The 19,419-nt window shown below is 42.0% G+C and overlaps 1 protein-coding gene across 1 annotated transcript; it reads left to right on the top strand.

Annotated features, from left to right (window-relative positions):
• Nucleotides 1-1,079: 1,079 nt before the first annotated feature.
• Nucleotides 1,080-4,154, top strand: Fezf1 (FEZ family zinc finger 1). The gene is made up of 4 exons (XM_075953737.1): nucleotides 1,080-1,946; nucleotides 2,160-2,294; nucleotides 2,568-2,700; nucleotides 3,108-4,154. Exons 1-4 carry the CDS (start codon nucleotides 1,149-1,151, stop codon nucleotides 3,464-3,466), a joined length of 1,425 nt encoding a protein of 474 aa, XP_075809852.1. The 5' UTR covers nucleotides 1,080-1,148; the 3' UTR covers nucleotides 3,467-4,154.
• Nucleotides 4,155-19,419: the final 15,265 nt, after the last annotated feature.

The raw sequence follows: 19,419 nt of genomic DNA, 5'->3' as shown, positions 1-19,419 counted from the left end.
CTTTGAAGAAATGCTTTTTCGGGACTCTCTCTGGAAACTCAAGGGAGCGCGCTCTCGCGTGTGTTTGTGTGTGAGTCCGATCCGTGTCTAGGTTTCTTGTGGTGTGGCACCCGCTCATTCCTTGTAACTCCTCAACTTTGTGGTGCTAGTGCGTCTTTCCCAGGACTATTGCCATGGGCGTCGCTTTTACAAAACCACAAACACATAACAAGCCTCCCAAGGCCTTTAAATCTCAGGGGCATTTTGGGAGGCCAGTTACCTGCTGGTGTCTTCCAAAGGGTCCAAACGCGGTTCGAGCTGTAGAGACTCCAGGATTCAGGGAACGAGCAGCCCCCACCCCCGGGTCCTGGAGGGCGAAAGTGGGTTGCGTAGGAGGCAGCGTGGCAGATCTGGGCTCAGCCGAACCAAGCAAAGAAAACTCGGCTTTTGCCGTCAGAGGCTTCCTGGTCATGGCTTTCTAGAGCCTGGCGTTTGATAAATATAGCCTGGCTTTTGCCCCTGAATTAGACTCTGTTTCCTTATTTAGCCCTAGCACAATGATTTTAGATGATGTCACTTAGAGCTAAACGAGAAAATTGATCTCAGATTTGCTTGGCCTCTAAAGCCTGGTTAAGCAGATTGAGAATTAAAAAGACAGAGGAAGCAAGGGGGAGGGGTGGCTGAAGAGTAGAGAAGTGTGTGCGGGCTAGTGCTTGCGTGTAGGGGAGGGCACTGCGCATTGCGGAGAGCGCCCCCGCCTCTTCTGGGCGGGGGAACCTCTCTCACCAATGAAAAGTAGTCACCGACTGCAGAGAAAAAAAAGTTTTCCTGTTGACTGTTGGAAGCGAATTGAGCAATTATCTAGTTTACCTTCTCCTCTTGGAAGTTAACGATTGGCGAGATCTTGGCTGCGTTATTGACACAACACTTTCTATTGATAGAAATAAGTAGTGATTGTCCCCGAGTCATTGGTGCGCCAAGAACTCTGCGATGGGCTGGCAGGAGTCCATTGGGCTGGGCAGGCAGGTTCGACTGGTGATGCTGGGGAGGAGGAGGAGGAGGCTGCTGGTTGTGACGGTGCCTGTCCTCTCCGCAGGTCTGTGACAAGCAGGGGACAAGGCAACGACCGTGCAACCCAACCCCGGAGGACGGAAGCTGGCGACTCAGTCATGGACAGTAGCTGCCTCAACGCGACCACCAAAATGCTAACGACTGCTCCAGCTCGGGGCAACGTGATGAACACATCCAAACCCTTGGCTTTCTCCATCGAACGAATCATGGCGCGCACCCCAGAGCCTAAGGCCCTGCCGGTCCCCCACTTCCTGCACGGAGCCCTGCCCAAAGGAGACCCCAAGCACTCACTGCATCTCAGCTCGTCGATCCCCTGCATGATCCCTTTCGTCCCCGTGGCGTACGACACGAGCTCCAAAGCCGGAGTGACTGGCTCCGAGTCCCGCAAGCCGAGTCTGGAGGCTCCGGCGCCGCCCGCGGTGCCCTCCGCGCCGGCGTTCAGCTGCAGCGACCTGCTCAACTGCGCGCTAAGTCTCAAGGGCGACCTGGCCCGCGACGCGCTGCCACTGCAGCAGTACAAGCTGGTAAGGCCGCGTGTGGTCAACCACTCGTCCTTCCACGCCATGGGCGCCTTGTGCTACCTGAACCGAGGTGATGGCCCGTGCCACCCGGCTGCGGGCGTGAACATCCACCCTGTGGCCTCCTACTTTCTCAGTTCCCCTTTGCACCCACAGCCAAAAACATACTTAGCCGAAAGGAATAAACTGGTTGTCCCGGCGGTGGAGAAGCTCCCTTCGGGTGTAGCTTTCAAAGACCTGTCCCAGGCTCAGCTGCAGCATTATATGAAAGAAAGCGCCCAACTTTTGTCTGAAAAAATCGCATTCAAAACCTCGGATTTCAGTCGCGGCTCTCCTAATGCCAAACCCAAAGTTTTCACTTGTGAAGTCTGTGGAAAGGTATTAAGCAAAAACGACTTTCTTCCTTCCTTCCTTCCTTTCCTTTCCTTTTCTTATTTTTCCTTCCCTTCCCTTTCCTTTCTTCCTCCCTCAATCCCATTTTAGTATTTTGAGAGAGGGGGTAAAACGTCTTTTTCTCCTCTTTCTTCCTCTGTCCACTTCGAATTCAAATCTCTTGGTCATCTAACCTGTTTCTATGTGTTTGTTTTTAAGGTCTTTAATGCGCACTATAATTTAACCCGTCACATGCCGGTGCACACAGGAGCCAGACCCTTCGTTTGCAAAGTGTGCGGCAAAGGTTTCCGGCAAGCCAGCACCCTTTGCAGGCATAAGATCATTCACACGCAAGTATGTTCCTCTGTATAATTTTACCCGGTAGAGTTCAGAACTGTTTGCTCCCCACCCCCCACTCCCTAAAAAAAGCGATCGGCAGAGCCTCTCTCTTAAGCCGAAGATCTGTTGAACTGTGCTGGCTGGACTGGGGAGATGTTTTGTATTGTTGCCTTTGTTCTGTTTAAAAGCTTCGGGGTGTTAGTGTATTGTGCTGGTAGGACTCCACATCAAAATAACAAAGTACCTCAAATTAAAGGCTCTATTATTTCCTTTCTCTCTGCTGCTTAGGAAAAACCTCACAAATGCAACCAGTGCGGTAAAGCATTTAATAGAAGTTCCACGTTAAACACACATACCCGGATCCACGCGGGCTACAAACCATTCGTGTGTGAATTCTGTGGCAAAGGATTTCATCAAAAAGGTATTGGACCCAGGAGATGACTTCTCATATTGGGTCTTTGGAAAGCGGGATTGAATCTTCTCGATTCAATCTTAAAAATGACCTGTTAAGTGCTTACCTGAGGAAGGCTGCATTCTGACTCCCTACCCTCGGGTCTGACCAGAGTTAGAAAATACATATTTGACACATCGAAGGGTACTTCTTTGTAACCTCCAGTTTGCGTTTAGTATAATTGGATAAATGAATGTATATGAAATGTAGAAGAAATAAACTCAGTGTGCTCAAAAATAAATGCAGGAGAACCAGCGCCCTGTATCCTGGGTCAGAGCTGTGTTAGCTCTTCAGCCTGTCTCTTTACCTTGTATCCATCTTCTATCTTCTTGTCAAGCTCTATCCTGAACCTTATCCCGGCTATTTTTCTCTTTCAGGGAACTACAAAAACCACAAGTTGACCCACAGCGGGGAGAAGCAGTTCAAGTGCAATATCTGCAACAAGGCTTTCCACCAGGTGTATAACCTCACCTTCCATATGCACACTCACAACGACAAGAAGCCTTTCACCTGCCCCACGTGCGGCAAGGGCTTCTGCAGGAACTTTGACCTCAAGAAGCACGTTCGCAAGCTGCACGACAGCAGCCTGGGGCTGACCCGCACTCCTACTGGGGAGCCAGGCAACGATCCGCCGTCCCAGCTGCAACAGCCTCCGCCTGCACCTCTGCCTCCACTGCAGCCTACGTTGCCTCCTCCCGGGTCTCTGCAACCCGGGCTTCACCAAGGCCACCAGTGATGGAGGCCAAAGATCCTTCACAACCCCAGCGGGAAGGCCCCCACTGCGGAGGTCGGCAGACTAGGGTGGACCGCTTGGTCTAGGCTCTCGTGCAAAAATCGAGGCACCTTGAGCCCCTCACTTTCGGGCAGACCAGAAGCCTCTACATTCCTTGGCCTTTCGCCTCTTGCATGCACCTGCTAAATGGTTTTGTGTATTATATTCGATATAGGCACTAACAATTATGATACATTTGGAGGGGCTTATTTCAATTTTTTTTTAAGTTGAAATGACTTTTCATCTCGGGTGGAGAGATGATGTTTGTTTTTGTTTTGTTTTTAAACATATACCTGCTGTATTTATTGAGATCTGTATTATTCTACCCGGGAATGCTGCACCATTTTAATTTTATTATTGTATATATTTCCATTGTGTCGATTCTGCTGTCTCAAAATGCCTGCTGGTTGTTCATAATTTTCTCCTTCCCTGAAGCAACGAAACACGGTGTGTATGTTCTATATACACACAGATGTGTGTGCCCGTGAAGGCACGTCCAGTGTTTGTGAGCACATACATATACACGCACATGACATTAGATAAGAGTGGTTCATTATGAATGAATTTGAATTTTGGTTTTGATTCTTGCACGTCGAAGTTGATTCATTGACTGTTGGAAATAAATACTTGGAACATGCTTATTTAATCAACAAACTTCAAGACTTTGTATTATTCAGCTAAAGATCCCTGGCTCCGACTTTCTCACCCATACTCATGTTTCTATGATTAATAATGCCTACTAATTTGTTCTGAATATTTACCTTATGCAAGCAGTCTGTCTATGTTTTGGGCAAGGTTATGAAATATGGTTAAATTCTGAGACCGAAGATGTGTGCCTGATAGATTTATGGTACAAAAGGTGGGGACCTTGCTTCTAGAGGAAGTATTGTCCCTCCCCAGCATTCTGAAGACTCATACTGACTGGTACACAGCTGGCAAAGAGAGCCTCCGTGTTTTTAGATGTGTGCACATGTTTATAGCCGAGTATACTTCCATTCAAAGAGGAGACATGGATGAAAACCAAACCGTGGCGGGCGCCAGGTCCTTGAAACGCTTCAAGTGTTAATCAGCAGCTCCGTTGTGTGCTGGCGCTCTGGTGTTTTCTAACTGCAAGTCTCTCCTGTTTTCTTGCCAAAACAGTGAAACAACTGCTAAAGACTTTAATTAAGAGGGGTAATTAGTTCAGATTTATCAAAGCCGGGTTGTTATACTATTAGCTGCTCAGTAGAAGCTGCCAGACAAACTCACAGCCCTGCATAGAAGTCCTGTGGTAGCGAGCCTCGTCCTGGGGGTGAGGCTGCTGGGGGCGGGAAGGTAGGGAAACTACAGGATTCCCGCCGGGCATCAGCCCCCCCCATCACAGTCCCCGCCGCCTGGTGCTGACTATCCCCCCCCCCAACTCCGGAGCTGCTGCCCGGGCTGTGTGTCCCAGAAAATCCACCCAGTTTTCCAGTTTTCATAGGGCAGACTCAGTCTCCTGAGAGCCAAGCACTTTCTTCTCCTGCCTGGAGCAGGATGACCTTGCCAGTCCGGAATCACCAGACAGCTACTGGGTAGCATTCGTGCCTCACTTTTGATCATCACGTAGCCCACTAGAAAAGGATGGGTAGGATGGGTCGGTGGGGCGACAGGCCACGAGCGGGTGGAAGATGAGCAGAGGCCCACCGCAAGGCACAGCATCAACTTTCTAGGTTACTAGAATTCTTACTTCAATCAAGGCCGCGAAGGGTACACTGCTCTGGGTGCCCAGAATGGGCTAGGAAGGAGCTGGAAGATGACAAAGGCGCCTGCGGGTCTTCTTAGCGGAAGGGGGTGTGAGAATCCCACTGGGACTCACTAACGTTGCCTGTCCTGGAAGAGAGGTGGGAGGGGGAAGTGCTGGAGCGAGCTGCAGCCGCAGGGTTCCCGAGAAGGGCAGCAAGGATTTAAGGTTTGGTTCGCGTTCCTGGGGCTTGCGCCAGTGGGCACATCCAAATGCAAGTGTGAACAAGTTAACATCATGAGATCAAATCCGGACTTTTATCTCCCCCGTCTCTTCACACCCCCACATTGTTCTTTGTCAACAGACTTTGGACCCATGTTAGATTTGACTTCGGAAAGCATGAGATTTCCAGTTAGATTCCATATCTTTATGAATATGACATCAGACTTGATCTCCTCGTTCCAAACCCTGACCACATTCCCTTATAGTTGCCTGTGCAGCAGTAGAGTGTGTTGAGAAATGTCTCCTAGGTGACAGGCAACTGCCTTTTCAAAGTGACTTCCTTGGCTCCTGAAATCATTTGTTCCTTTGAAGATGAAGAACGAGTTCAGAGGTCGTTATAACTTGAAATGTATATATTTTAAGTTCAAGGGCAGAACGGAGCCTTTGCTTCTTGAGCTTATCCTCAATTAGCATTCAGACTTAGTCTCAAAACTTAGGGTGAAATGTCCTTTAGACATGCAAGGCGATGCCATTGTTATGAGGTGGAAAAGCAAATGAACATTGTTGAGGAAAGCACCTACACCACAGAATACGTTTTAGGAGGCATTTATATGGGCATTTCCATCTCCTAACCCATGCCAGGATGCTTTGATATACTAAATAAAGACCTGCCTCACCAAAGATTTTTTTGTTTGTGATGTTGAAAGAAGAAACGGGGAGGGAGATAGATGGGGTGGGGGGAAGGCATGGGGAAAGGAGAGGGGAGAGGGAGGTAGGGACAGAAGGAGGGCAAATAGAATATAGGCGCTATAGTGGGTCCATAGCATGAAATGACTTTGTCTAAGGTTGGGTGTGGATGCTGCAGTGTTTCCAGTGAGGTTTACAGGGGAAATGGTTGTCATTTACTAACAGAAGCCTGGAGTGTTGGTGATTACGCAGAGGAGGTCCAAAGGAAATTCTGCAAAACTGAGCACTCAAGAGAAGCACTTGTCAGGAGATCAGTGAACTTTGATTTTTGACAAAGCTCTCCAAGAGTGCTATAATCAAGGAGTACCCCTTAAAGATAATATGAGCTCAGGGATTCAGTTTATGGGGGCGAAGGGTAAAGTGGGACACTTAACAGATCGTCAATGGAAGACCTCACGGTTCTTCTGTTTCTGGTAAATATTAAAAGGCGATGCCCTTGCTTGACTATCTAACCTCTATTCATTTGAACTTACATAGATTTTAGTGCTTGCTCATAGAACACAAACCCTATAACGAATATGCAGCAGAATTTGATCTTTTCAAAACCTATCTTCATTAGGTTTTATATTAGCCAGTAAATTCTTTCATATTTCCTAAAAGGTAAGGCCAGTGTTCAGATTTTAAAGTAGAAAAATGGCTTCTCTTTAGTTTGGTCCAGAGGAAGATAATTTAGGCAGATGCTGAGATGAACTTTTAAAGTTGTGATCCACTGGGATTATATGTTTTTACTTAGTTTTTAGAAATCAAAATATTAGAAAACAGAATTAGCAATGTAAGTAATTAAATTCTACCTGCTTAATATAGAACCCAAACTGAGACTTCTAACAATGGCTTACTAAGTATAATAATTTCCCCAGGTTTCCAAAAGTATAACTTATGAACAAGTTTCTCTGCAAAACTGGGATTGAATACTGGTAAAGCCATTGCTTGTTGCTTGTTAGTGATATCTGAAGTTTCACTTCTTCTAAAACACAGGCATGATGATGCACACCCTTAATTCCAGCACTAGGCAGGCAGAAGAAGGTAGAACTCTTCTGCTTGAGTTCTTGTCCAGCCTGGTCTACATAGAGAGTTCAAGGTTGGTCAGGGATACAGAAGGCAACCCTGTCTCAAACAAACAAGCAAACAAACCAACAACAACAAAGCAGAAAAAAAATACCTACCATGCAGAAAAGTCTTAATTTCTAGAATCTGTGCATCTTGCTTGATAGATTTCACCTTTATGTAAGTTATATAAGGCATATTAATTTCGCTAAGACTGGCAACAGCTTAAAGACCCAACCAGTATATAACTGTAATGGGCCTGCTTTGTGTTTGTAAAAATACCACAAAACATACAATTATAAGCTATACATGATCTCAAATCCAAAACTGAGGCAGACAGAAAAAAATAAAGTTTTCTTTCTCACTTTCTAAGCTCTTCTATTGGATGAATCTTTATTCATTTATTTTTGTTTGTGAGGTTTGCTTTAAGGCACAATTGCTTGTTCAGTTACCAGAGTGCATTGTAAAGAGCTTGGAAGTCAATCTGAACCCTAATTGGGTAAGAGTATGAAGCTGCTGGATCTCAAAAGAAGTAATTGTTGAACCTGATAAAATATCAATTTTTTTTTTGCTGTGCTTTGCTGAAATGAAATTACTTTTTATGCTGGTTAGTTTATGTCAACTTGACACAAGCTGAAGTCTTCTGAGAGGAGGGAACCTCAATTAAGAAAATGCCTCCATAAGAAGCCACAGGCAAGTCTGCAGGGCATTTTCTTAATTAGAGATTGATGAGGAAGGAGGACGCAGCCCATTGTGGGTGGTGCCATCCCTAGGCTGGAGGTCCTGGGTTCTAAAAAAAAAAAAAGCAGGCTGAGCAAGCCATGGGGAGCAAGCCAGTAAGCAGCACCCCTCCATGGTTTCTGCATCAATTCCTGCTTCCAGGTTTTCGCCCTGTTGAGTTTCTATTCTGACTTCAAATAGTGGTCTACAACATGGAAGTGTAAAGCCAAATTAACTCTTTTCGCCCAACCTGCTTTTTGGTTCTAGTGGTTTGTTACAGCAATAGAAAACCTAACTAAATCACTTTGCCATAAGAAGTTATTTGGTCTTATTAGATTAATGAAAAACTAAAAAGCAAGCTATTTGTAAGTAGAGGATATTTTGCTATGAATTTCACAGTTTTAGGAATTAAAGCACGTGCCTATTACAGCTCCAGAGCAAAGCAGAAACCAATAACAGTATGCTAATGGCACACCTGTCAACTGGACTTGTGATTACTCCAAAATTGCCTGTTTTAGCCAGGGTAGGGTATCTCACTCCACTCAATAGGGAATAAGAGGAAGAAGCCCGATATCTATATGATCTTGCTGGAAAAAAAAATCCCTCTATTTTTATGTTTATCTGCACTTTTAAGACATGTTATAATGGGGTCTGAGGAAAAGCCAAAATTCACCATGCCACAGCACAGGAACAAAGACATCTCAAATGACCAGATATAGTCTCTGTTATTCGTGTCAAATAGCTCATTTATTTTGATCTTAGTGAGTCTAAATTACTAAGTAAGTGGAACAAGATTCTTCTGACACAAGTCTCCTGGCTTAATACTTTGCTGTCCAATCAACAAATGTTCACGGGTGCTAATCTGTGGGAGCGGGAAGAGTGCACAGCAAGCTCCTGACAGGAGCTGGACTTCTGTCACAGGGTGAAGAGGAGACATGTGGTCTATGTCTGTTCTTCATAGGAATAATAACAGGCTGTTTCCTCATAGAAATTTGAAAGTTCAGTCCAACGTGTGGCCCTCTAGTCATAAAAACAAGGAAGGTGACCTCTTTTGATAGCTCAAAATTGAAATGAAGTTTATTGGTCAAATGGGAACCCAATCCAGAGTGTATGCAGTAGCCAGCTTGAGCTACCATCAAACAAACAAACAGGCCAGAGCAGAAAGAGTGCTTGCCACTAAACGGGTTGTGCTGCTGCTGCTAATGATGCTAATGATGATGACTGTCAACTTCACAGAAACTGAGTTTGTCTGGGAAGAGAGAACCTCAACTCACAAAATCCTTCCGTCAGATTGGCTTACAGGTAAGCATGTGACATTTTCTGGATTAGGGATTGGTGTGGGAAGGCTTAGCTTACTGTGAGTGGTGCCACCTCTAATTATGATGGACTGTGATGTGAAAGTATTAGATAAAATGAAGCATTTCCTCTGCAAGCTGCTTTTGGTCATGGGTTTATCACAGCAACACAAAGTATAGCAGGACGATGGGACATTTTTATCAACCCAACTCAGGCTTAGGGAGTAGAGTACCACAGAAGAGGAAGCTGACAGAATATAAGAGCCAGAAGATGGGAAAATGTGTAGCAAAAATACATCTTCTAGACATGATGGCTGTTACAGTCATCAACTCAGGATAGCTGTGGTTATCTGTAGAAGAACAGTAGGTGACTGGGCTCATCACTAGTACATCATGGACAGAGGAGGGTTCAATGAGCTCCCAACCCTCCTTTGGGGTCAATTGGCAGTTAATATTTGCTGATGTAGAGGATGTCATTGTCTTCAGTGGTACAGTAGCTGCTGGTCAGTTGCCTATATTTCAGTAAATAAATTCCTACCGCCTCTCTCGAATAGGTTGCTAGCATTCAAGCAACCATCATTAAACTCAGCTGGTCACATCTAGAAACAGGACATGAAAATAGGAGGAGGACTTGTCGGGGGAGAGTGGGGGAAAGAGGAAGTGGAATGGTGAGAATTACAAAAATTCATTATACACATGTTTAAAACTGTCAAAGAATTAAAAAAAAACAGTATGTGTGGCTTAGATACCTGAAATTTATTTTCTCATCATTCTGGAAACTAAAGTTTTTGGTAAGTATGGTTATGACTTTCTCTGTCTCTGTCTCTGTCTTCTCTCTTTCTCTTCCTCTCTCTAGTATCCCTCATTATCCTGGAGCTTGACAAGTAGGGCTGGCTGACTAGCAAAAGAACATCAAGGACTTCCATGCTTCTACCTCCCAGTTCTGGGATTTTGTTTGTTTGTTTGTTTGTTTTGGTGGTCATGGTTGCAAATGCTATCTGTCTATTCACACAGAAACACAGTGTAATGTCTGAATCCAACAGGCAGAGCAAGGAGAAATGCTAGAATTCTATGGATGACGGACACCCCCACCCTCCAGGAGAGCCAATAAATACAGAGAAAGGAGAAATGCTAGAATTCTATGAATGCCTGACACTCCCACCCTCCAGGAGAGCCAAAGGAGCCAGAGGGCATTTTTCCCCTCCCCCCCGGAGAGCGTGGTGGTGGTGGTGGTGGTGGTGGTGGTGGTGGTGGTGTTGAACCCACAGTTTTTGAAACAGGAAAGGATAAAAAATGATTTTTCAGAACAGAAAAGTGGATGAGGAGAGTATTGAATCGCCTAGAACTGGAGTTGTGGATGATGGTGAGCCAACATATGGGGCCTAGGAACCGAACCTGGGTCCTCTGCCATGTGTTCTTAACCACTGAACTATCTTTCCAGCACAAGGGATTTTGAGGATCTAACTCAGGTCCTTGTGCCTGGGAGTCAACACTTTAGCATCTAAGCCAACTCCACAGCTCAAAGGGTTTCTCTCTGGTGGGCCTAGAACTGCCTTTTTACTTGTTTTTAACTTTTAACTGAAAACTTGCTTTTAAAATTTATCGTTCTGAACTTCTGAGGATTTTAAAAAATGTGTTTTAATCATGTTCACATTCTGTTCCTTCCAGAGCCACCTCCTACCTCTCTGTGTCTTCTTATTTTATTTATTTCTAAATATTTTTTTCATATAATGCACTTTGACCATGATGAATATGATCACAAGACCCTCTTTGATCCTCTCAGGAGTAAGGTCAGAGTCAGGAGAAAAAGAGAGCAAGTGCCCCTATGTTTCTTATCATGGGAACGTGAATCCCAACAGAACAGAGTTCTCTCCTCATGACCTTATCCATTAATACTTAGTCTCCAAAGGCCTCATCTTTAAGTATCATCATAGGCTAGGACTTCAACATAGGTTTTGAGGGAACACAGCACTGTGTCCATGTAAGTGGATGAAACATTCTAAAACAATGCTCGGTTTATACAAAACTATCAGGAAGCATGGGCAATTAACAAAAAAGCTTGCAAAATAGAATTTAGGGACTAATATAAACAATACAGCAACCCAGCTTGTTCAACAAATAAACTGTAAGGAGGTAGAAAGAGAGAGAAAGAGGGAGGAGGATCAAGAGAAGGAGAAAGATGGGGGTAGAAACTGGCAGAAAGAGAGGCTCTAACAATTAAGGGGTTTTAAAAACAGGACAATTGTGATGTGTGACTCTTCTATCACTTCTAATTCCATCATTGCATGGTGAAGTAGAATTAATTTGTGGTATCTGATACCTCATGGGATTGAGTTCTAACTGGATATTTAATAAAACCAAAGAATTGTTTTTACCATTTCAAATGCTGGCCATGAGTGGGTAATAAGTTGGGTGACAGTAAACAAAATCATATTATACATACTAACTTGCTTTCATTTGAAATTTCACATAGCAAGAGTTTTAAATAACCCTACAGTAAGCAACTGTGTCACAAAAAAGTTTGCCCTAAATACATGTAAGTCTATCACCTTGAAACATTCCTTGCAATTTTGCATTACCTTACAACCATGATTCAAGGATTGCTGTCATTCCAATCTAGACATTAAACATTCACACAAATGTCAATAAAATAAGTGATGTAAAGGGACTTGATGTGCAAAGAGAAATTAGTCTTTTTTTAAATTTATTTATTTATTAAACATTTCTGTCTCTTCCCCACCACCCCCTCCCATATCCCTCCTCCTCCTCCAATCAACTCCCCCTCTCTCATCAGCCTGAAGAGCAGACCAGGTTCCCTGCCCTGTGGGAAGTCCAAGGACCTCCCACCTCCTTCCAGGTCTAGTAAGGTGAACATCCAAACTGCCTAGGCTCCCACAAAGCCAGTGCATGCAGTAGGATCAAAACCTAGTGCCATTGTTCTTGGCTTCTCGGCAGTCCTCATTGTCCGCTATGTTCAGCAAGTCCGGTTTTACCCCATGCTTTTTCAGACCCAGTCCAGCTGGCCTTGGTGAGTTCCTGAAAGAACATCCCCATTGTCTCAGTGTGTGGGTGCACCCCTTGCAGTCTTGAGTTCCTTGCTCGGGCTCTCTCTCCTTCTGTTCCTGATTTGGACCTTGGGGTTGTAGTCCAGTGCTCCAATGTGGGACTCTGTCTCTGTCTCCCTTCATCGCCTGATGAAGGTTAATATCCAGGAGGATGACTATATGTTTGTCTTTGGGTTCACCTTCTTATTTAGCTTCTCTAGGATCACGAATTATAGGCTTAATGTCCTTTATTTATGGCTAGATAGCCTTTGCTGGAGAGGTTGTGGAGAAAGGGGTACCCTCATCCATTGCTGGTGGGAATGCAAACTTGTGCAACCACTTTGGAAAGCAGTGTAGCGGTTTCTCAGGAAATTCGGGATCAACCTACCCCTGGACCCACCAATACCACTCTTGGGAATATACTCAAGAGATGCCCTATCATACAACAAAAGTATATGCTCAACTATGTTCATAGCATCATTGTTTGTAATAGCCAGAACCTGGAAACAACCTAGATGCCCTTCAATGAAAGAAGGGATGAAGAAAGTATGGAATATATACATATTAGAGTACTATTCAGCAGTAAAAAACAATGACTTCTTGAATATTGAATGCAAATGGATGGAAATAGGAAACACTATCCTGAGTGAGGTAAGCCAGACCCAAAAAGAGGACCATGGGATGTACTCACTCATATTTGATTTCTAGCCAGAAATTAGTCTTTTTTAAAAAATATTTTTATTTGTGTTGTTTGGAGATGTGGCAGTAAATTGTCACAGCAGCGATAAGAAACTTATACGGCATTTGATGGTAATGAAGAAAATTGTAGCTAGCCATCAGTAGAATAAAGAATAATATTTAGTTACTTTTTGAAGATACATACTTGTGTACAAAGTATCTTGATTGTATCCACCCCCAATTCCCTCCCCTAACACGCGAGACATTCTTAACACTTCCCCCCTTCCTTCATGGTCCTTATTTTATTTTGTAACTGACTGAATCCAATTAATGTTGCCTGCTGTAATGTTGGCTGACCTTGCACTGCTAGCTTGATCTTATACAGACCTTGTATAGGCAACCAACCATACGTGCAGAGAATTCAGGAGTGCAATGATCACACCATGTCTAAAGGACAGAGTTTCACAACACTAGCTTCTATCTGTGGCTCTTACGTTCTTCCCCTCCTCCTCTTCCTCAACCTGTTCTGAGGCTTGAGGGGATGATACAGGAGTCTCATTTGGGGTGCAGCCCCCAGAAGTCACTTACTAGAATTATGAGTCTCTGTAGTAAGTGCTGCTCAGGGCCAAAGATGAAGGCAGTACTAAGCCATGGATAGAAACATAAACACTGGGGCTGGAGAGATGGCTCAGTGGTTAAGAGCACAGGCCGCTTTTCCAGAGGTCCTGAGTTCAATTCCCAGCAACCACGTGGTGGCTCACAACCATCTGAAATGAGATCTGACACCCTCTTCTGGCGCATAGGCATACTTGGAGGCAGAATGTTGCATACATAATAAAAATAAATAAACAAATGTTAAAAAAGAAATAATAAGCTTTAAAAAAAGAAACATAAATATTTATTTGTTTAAAGATTTTATTTATTTATTATGTATACAACATTCCTCCCATGTATGCCCGCATGCCAGAAGAGGGCACCAGATCTCATTACAGATGGTTGTGAGCCACCATGTGGTCGCTGAGAATTGAACTCAGGACCTTTGGAAGAGCAGCCGGTGCTCTTAACCACTGAGCCATCTCTCCAGCCCAACATAAATATTTAGAAGGGAGTTTGGTAACATGTCTATTTAGTAAACAACTGTATGAATTCCCTCTGGTGGAGCAGGCCTCAAATGCAGTCAGAAAGTGGTTGGTTACCCCCATAACCTTCACACTGTATTGTACCAATGAATACATGTTTTCTGGCAGGTCAGTATTGTAGCATTCAGGGTCCATTGCTGAGAAGTATCATTGAGGACTCCTCCCCCCCTCCCCCCTGATTTGCCCATATAGCATCTTCTGGCACTATGCAAGCTAGCCAAAACGGATGATGTTTTCAGTCCAGTTCTATTTTTCTATGTCCTGTAATTGAAGGGTGTTGTGTCTTTAGAAATAGAATCTCACCATCTACTTTTGATGAGCAATCAAGAAGAATGGCAATAGTGTGTGCTGTTTGGCATGGGGAGAGGTACTTCTGGGTCCTCCCTGACCGATAACTGGTAGGGGTATCGCTCACTTGGCTCTGATATTTGAACTTGATAGTCCATGTTTTCTGGAGACTGTATTGGCCAACCACACAGGGTACCTGTGTTCACTCTTTTTCTTTTAGGTGATCTTTTTGAGGGCTTTCAATTGCTGTCAATGAACGATAAAAAGGGAGAGAACTGGTGGATTTGACACTCTTCTGAGAAGAGAAAGTTAAGAACCAATGATGATAGACAATTTATATTGCCTAGGCTATTTTAAAAGAGAAAGAAACATATAAAAATGGAGTTTATTTAAAGATGTGTAAAAGAGAAATAGAAATGTATGGTCATTTTGAGAAGAAAACTTATGGCATATGTAGAGATTGGAACTATCTACTGTTTCAGGATTCCAAAGGGGGGTCTTGAAACATGAAGAGAGGGCAACCTTAATAAATATATTTAATGTGGTGTAAAAAGTCAGAAATGTGTTATGAATAAAAATAAGGAGATCAGAAATTTGGCATGCTAATATCAGAACACTACGTCCTGCTAGACAATTCATGGTTCATCTTGATGCATATGTCTGTGACATAGACACATTTATTGCTATTCAATTAAGCACAAATACTTTGTTCAGAGAGTGAGTTTAAAACATATGAAATTGATTATAAATTTACCCAGGAAAAACAAAACAAAAAACAACCAAACAAACAAAAAATAAAATATAACAAATTAAATAAGTTTAGAGCAGTCAAGGGTTATTTCAGATTTCTTCCTAAATCTGATATGACTTCTAGATTAGAAACTTGAGGGAAAAAGAGAGGAAATACTATGTGTACTGAATTAGTTGATCAGCAAAATATTTTTTTTTTTGTGTATGCTTAATTTAGCACAAACATGCAGTGGCCCTGGTGAGAAAAGAGGGACATTTCCCAAGCTTTGGTAGATGTCAGTTGTGATATGTGTACTCATAAATATTTAATAATTGTAAGTACAAAACCATTGTTAAAGGGAATCAAGCCTCTGGCAGGAAGTGTAACCATGTCTCACTTGGGTCTACAAACTACACTTACAGCAAGCTCCGTGCACAACTGTAAATGGCCAACTCTAAAAGGAAAAAAAGGAAGAAAACCAAAACCAAACAAACAAACAAAAAAAAAACAACTCAGTGGTATTTGGGGAAATTTTTTTTTCTCATAATGTCTGATCTGTTCTTAATTTTTTAACTTTACTTGTTGCTTGTTTACACGTTTGTTTTCTGAGTTTGTCGTTTCGTGGCCTTTCTGAGTGATCATGTGTTTCTGCATATATATGGTTCTTGTACCTTTTTCTTCAAAAGAAGAAAAATCTCTGTGTCCTTTATTTTGTTCTGGGTTGTTTGTTTTATATTTGCCACTTTGTTGTTTAGTTGGTTTTGGTTTTTTGAGACAGGGTTTCTTTGTGTAACAGACCTGGCTGTCCTGGAACTTGCTCTGTAGACCAGGCTGGCCGCAGACTTACAGAGATCCACCTGCCTTTGCCTCCAAGTGCTGGGATTAGAGGTGTGTGCCACGATCACCTGATACATGTTTGTTTTTTAAAGAGAAAGAGAGAACGAATGTGTGGAGTTTGCTGGATGGAGAAGTAAAGAGGATCTGGGAGGAGATGAGGAAATCCTGATAAGAATATATTGTATCAAAAATACATTTTTCAATTAAAACAACAAAAAATAAATTTTTCTTCTTTATTCCTTGGCTTAATTAATGTTTTTACACTTATTTTGAGTTGTTTTGCTAATGGAATAATTTTCTGTTTCATTTTTGTCTATTCTCATTCTAGCATTGTACTGTTTCCAAGTGAAATACTTCTAAGATATTTCCAGTAGATAGTAACTAGTTTAGTAGGTCGACATGACTTCCCGTGATTTAGGTCAGTCAAGGAACATGAGAATTCATTCAGCTTGGAAAGAAGAAGAGGTAGTGTTCTGCTGGCCTTGCCAAGTGAAGACGAATGGCTTCAGGCAGTCTTTGCTCATCATCACAGGAGAAAATAACATTTCCAAGATAGTAGCATGTTCAACCCAAAGACTATATTTTACAAATCCTGACTATGGTTATAGTTATAATTAAATTAATCGCTTGACTAAGTTTCATGACTTAAGTGTTATTCTCTAAGATCAACTAATAAATTTACAAAATAATTAGATTTTTACTTAGATGTCTTATAGTTATATATAATTTTTTTAAGATTTCTAGAAAGATGAAATATCTTCTGAATTCAGGAAAAAGTTATCTTCTTTTTGATAGGCAATAATGTAAGCCTAGATTTTAAGACATCACTCTGGAGCCAAACCTGAGACTCAGTGATAGTCCTCTTGTTCAAGAATTTTATATTCCTCTCTTTCCTAATAATACATTTCATTTTGGGGGAGAAAATAGTTTGCTGACAAGGAAGATACAGAGGGTAAATTAAAATACTCCTCTTAACATCACTTCCTTAGGAAGAGATTTCCAAACACTTAACTCAAAAAAAAAAAGTGAAATATAAAAAGAAACAAAGCAGAATAGAATAAAACAAACAGAGAAAAAGAAAAAATATATAAGAAGCACATAGATAGTCAGAAATACATGCTCACCCAAAAAGCCCATGAAAAGACAAAATCAGTAAGCAAATACATAAACAAATGACAAGTAATATTAAAAACTAAAAACAGATAAGACATTATGAGAAAAACCTCCCCAATACCACTGAGTTTTTGTTTGTTTTGTTGGGTTGGTCATGTACTGTTGTGCATGGGGCATGCACATTAGTATGGTTTGTATACCCAAGTGAGACTTCATTGGAGAAAATTAATTTTTCCTTTGTGAGCAGTGGTCAATAGGAGGCAGGTCACCATTATAGAGGTAAGGGTTTATAGCTGGGTTGATATCCCCTTTCTCCTCTTGCAGCATGCAACATACCTTCCAGTACTGAGAAAACCATTCAGTAGCGCTGAACGCTCTAGTCAGACACCTGCTAGCTTCTCTGTGTTCAATGAGATGTGTTGGTGCTGTCTTCAGCAATAGAAGAAGACCAGCGAAAGTTAAAGTGAAACTCAGTGTTTGATTCCTACCCAATAGTTTTGCTAAGCAATTATTTCATCAACCAGTTATATTTATTAGAGCAGATGACAGTGGGACCTTTGCATACAGAGAGAACTCATTTGGTCATCACGTGGGTTTAAGCTACCAACCTTATCAGGAACCTTTACTGGTCCTTTTTGTTTGCTTATGTTTTATATTTCAAATGAGCTTATTACATTGGAGTTATTACAGATTTAGGGATAATATTTATTAATCATATTTGTCTACTTTAACTAGTAAAGAAATTGAAAACTGTGAAAAGAAAAGAAATTGAAACTGTCTGTGGCAAGGCAGAATAGAGCTAGGCAGGAAAAACTAAACTGAATGCTGGAGGAAAGAAGGTGGAGTCAAAGAGAGGCCAAGTATCTCTTCAGGAGACAGATGCCAGATGAATGCTGAACTGAACCTTACCAGGTGGGTCACAGTTATGTGGCGATACACAGATTAATAGAAATGGCTTAATTTAAGAAGAGCTAGCTAATAAGAAGAATGAGCTAATATGCCAAGCAGTGTTGTAACAATACAGTTTCTGTGTGGTTATTTCAGGTCTAGGTGGCAAGGAATGAAGTATTAGCCTCTGCCAACAAACATAGGAGTAGATATTGCTACGACACAGCTGTGAAATGTGTGCAAGTGATTTAGATCAGATAATGGATGGCAAGAAACCAACATCTATGGTCATAGTGCTAGAAATATTTTCTTTCGCAATTGGAAAAATATTCAGTAGAATTACCTCTGTAGCACATTAGGTGACAGGCAACCCACTTGCTTATAGACTCAGAAGATAATAGATGGTTTTTTTTCTTATTACTCTAAGAATGTATTCTCAGAGTTTATATAAGCTAAGAAGAATTCAGAAATCCTTTCGATTAATGCCAATGTGGTAAGGACACATAAGCCCTAAAGAACAGCTTATAGGCATCAATATTTATGTTATTCATCACTGAATCAAGGCAAAGTGGGATGCATGGGTCCAATCCCTTAATCAAATACGAAGCTTGGATTATGGCTAAATGACCTGGGAATTTTCAAACATTCCAGAAATTTCCTAAGCATTTTAGAATATTGTATGGCCAACCAATCTATAAACCCTCCATCTAAAACAGCCTGTGACACTTGGGGCTTTGAAATGATCTTTGTGTCTTCAATAAGCATGTGCAAAAAAACTGGCTGTGAAAGCTATGTTCTCCCAAGGAAGGGTTTTGATGCCACGCCTGTATAAGAGATGACGTAAGACTGGGAAAAACTTCTCATAGCTCGAATGTCTTGGGCAAGGAAAGGATAGGGGCTCCTTCTTTGTTACCCTTTGAGCTTTCAAGGTATATATATATATATATATATATATATATATATATATATATATATACCTTGATTCTGTAGATTTACACTGCCTTGAGTGTTTGGATCCAAATGGACTTGAAACATAATTTTTTCTAATTTCTCTGATTTGTGGTAGAGTATATCTGTATTAAGTTTGTTCATAATTTCTTGAAGAAAAGGTGTTTCTCCTTTCTTGCAAAGCTTCCCAGGTGATTTTATGGAGCTGCCAGGACTTAACCAATCATTTCTTCTCTATTCTTCTGAGTACTTAGATCAGTCATAGGAAACAGGGACGCTCTGACTCACCAATTGACCTCATCATAGTAAAAGAAAAAGGAGTTTACTGCTAGTGAGGAAATGAGGCTTTCTCTCTTCTAGCCCATTTAAACCAATTGCTGCCATGATTTAGACAATAGTTCCTATCTTTGTCTTTATTGCCAAGGCAACATGTGGAGAGGTAAAATGTGTTACCACTTAGCTTTACAAACAGGTTTAAAAATTAGACCATTAATTCACTGTAAAAGTTAATAGTTATTGCAA

The sequence above is a fragment of the Microtus pennsylvanicus genome, chromosome 19, assembly GCF_037038515.1.
Source record: "Microtus pennsylvanicus isolate mMicPen1 chromosome 19, mMicPen1.hap1, whole genome shotgun sequence".
Classification (NCBI taxonomy): domain Eukaryota; kingdom Metazoa; phylum Chordata; class Mammalia; order Rodentia; family Cricetidae; genus Microtus; species Microtus pennsylvanicus.
The sequence above is the reverse complement of the archived record's forward strand: the minus strand, read 5'-3'. Positions and strand labels throughout refer to the sequence as shown.

Excerpts from the sequence above, each read along its gene's own strand:
- Fezf1 (XM_075953737.1), top strand. The coding sequence starts at position 1,149 with ATGGACAGTAGCTGCCTCAACGCGACCACCAAAATGCTAACGACTGCT. Across the intron at positions 1,947-2,159 it reads CTTGTGAAGTCTGTGGAAAG|GTCTTTAATGCGCACTATAA; the intron begins GTATTAAGCAAA and ends TTTGTTTTTAAG. Across the intron at positions 2,701-3,107 it reads CAAAGGATTTCATCAAAAAG|GGAACTACAAAAACCACAAG; the intron begins GTATTGGACCCA and ends TTTCTCTTTCAG.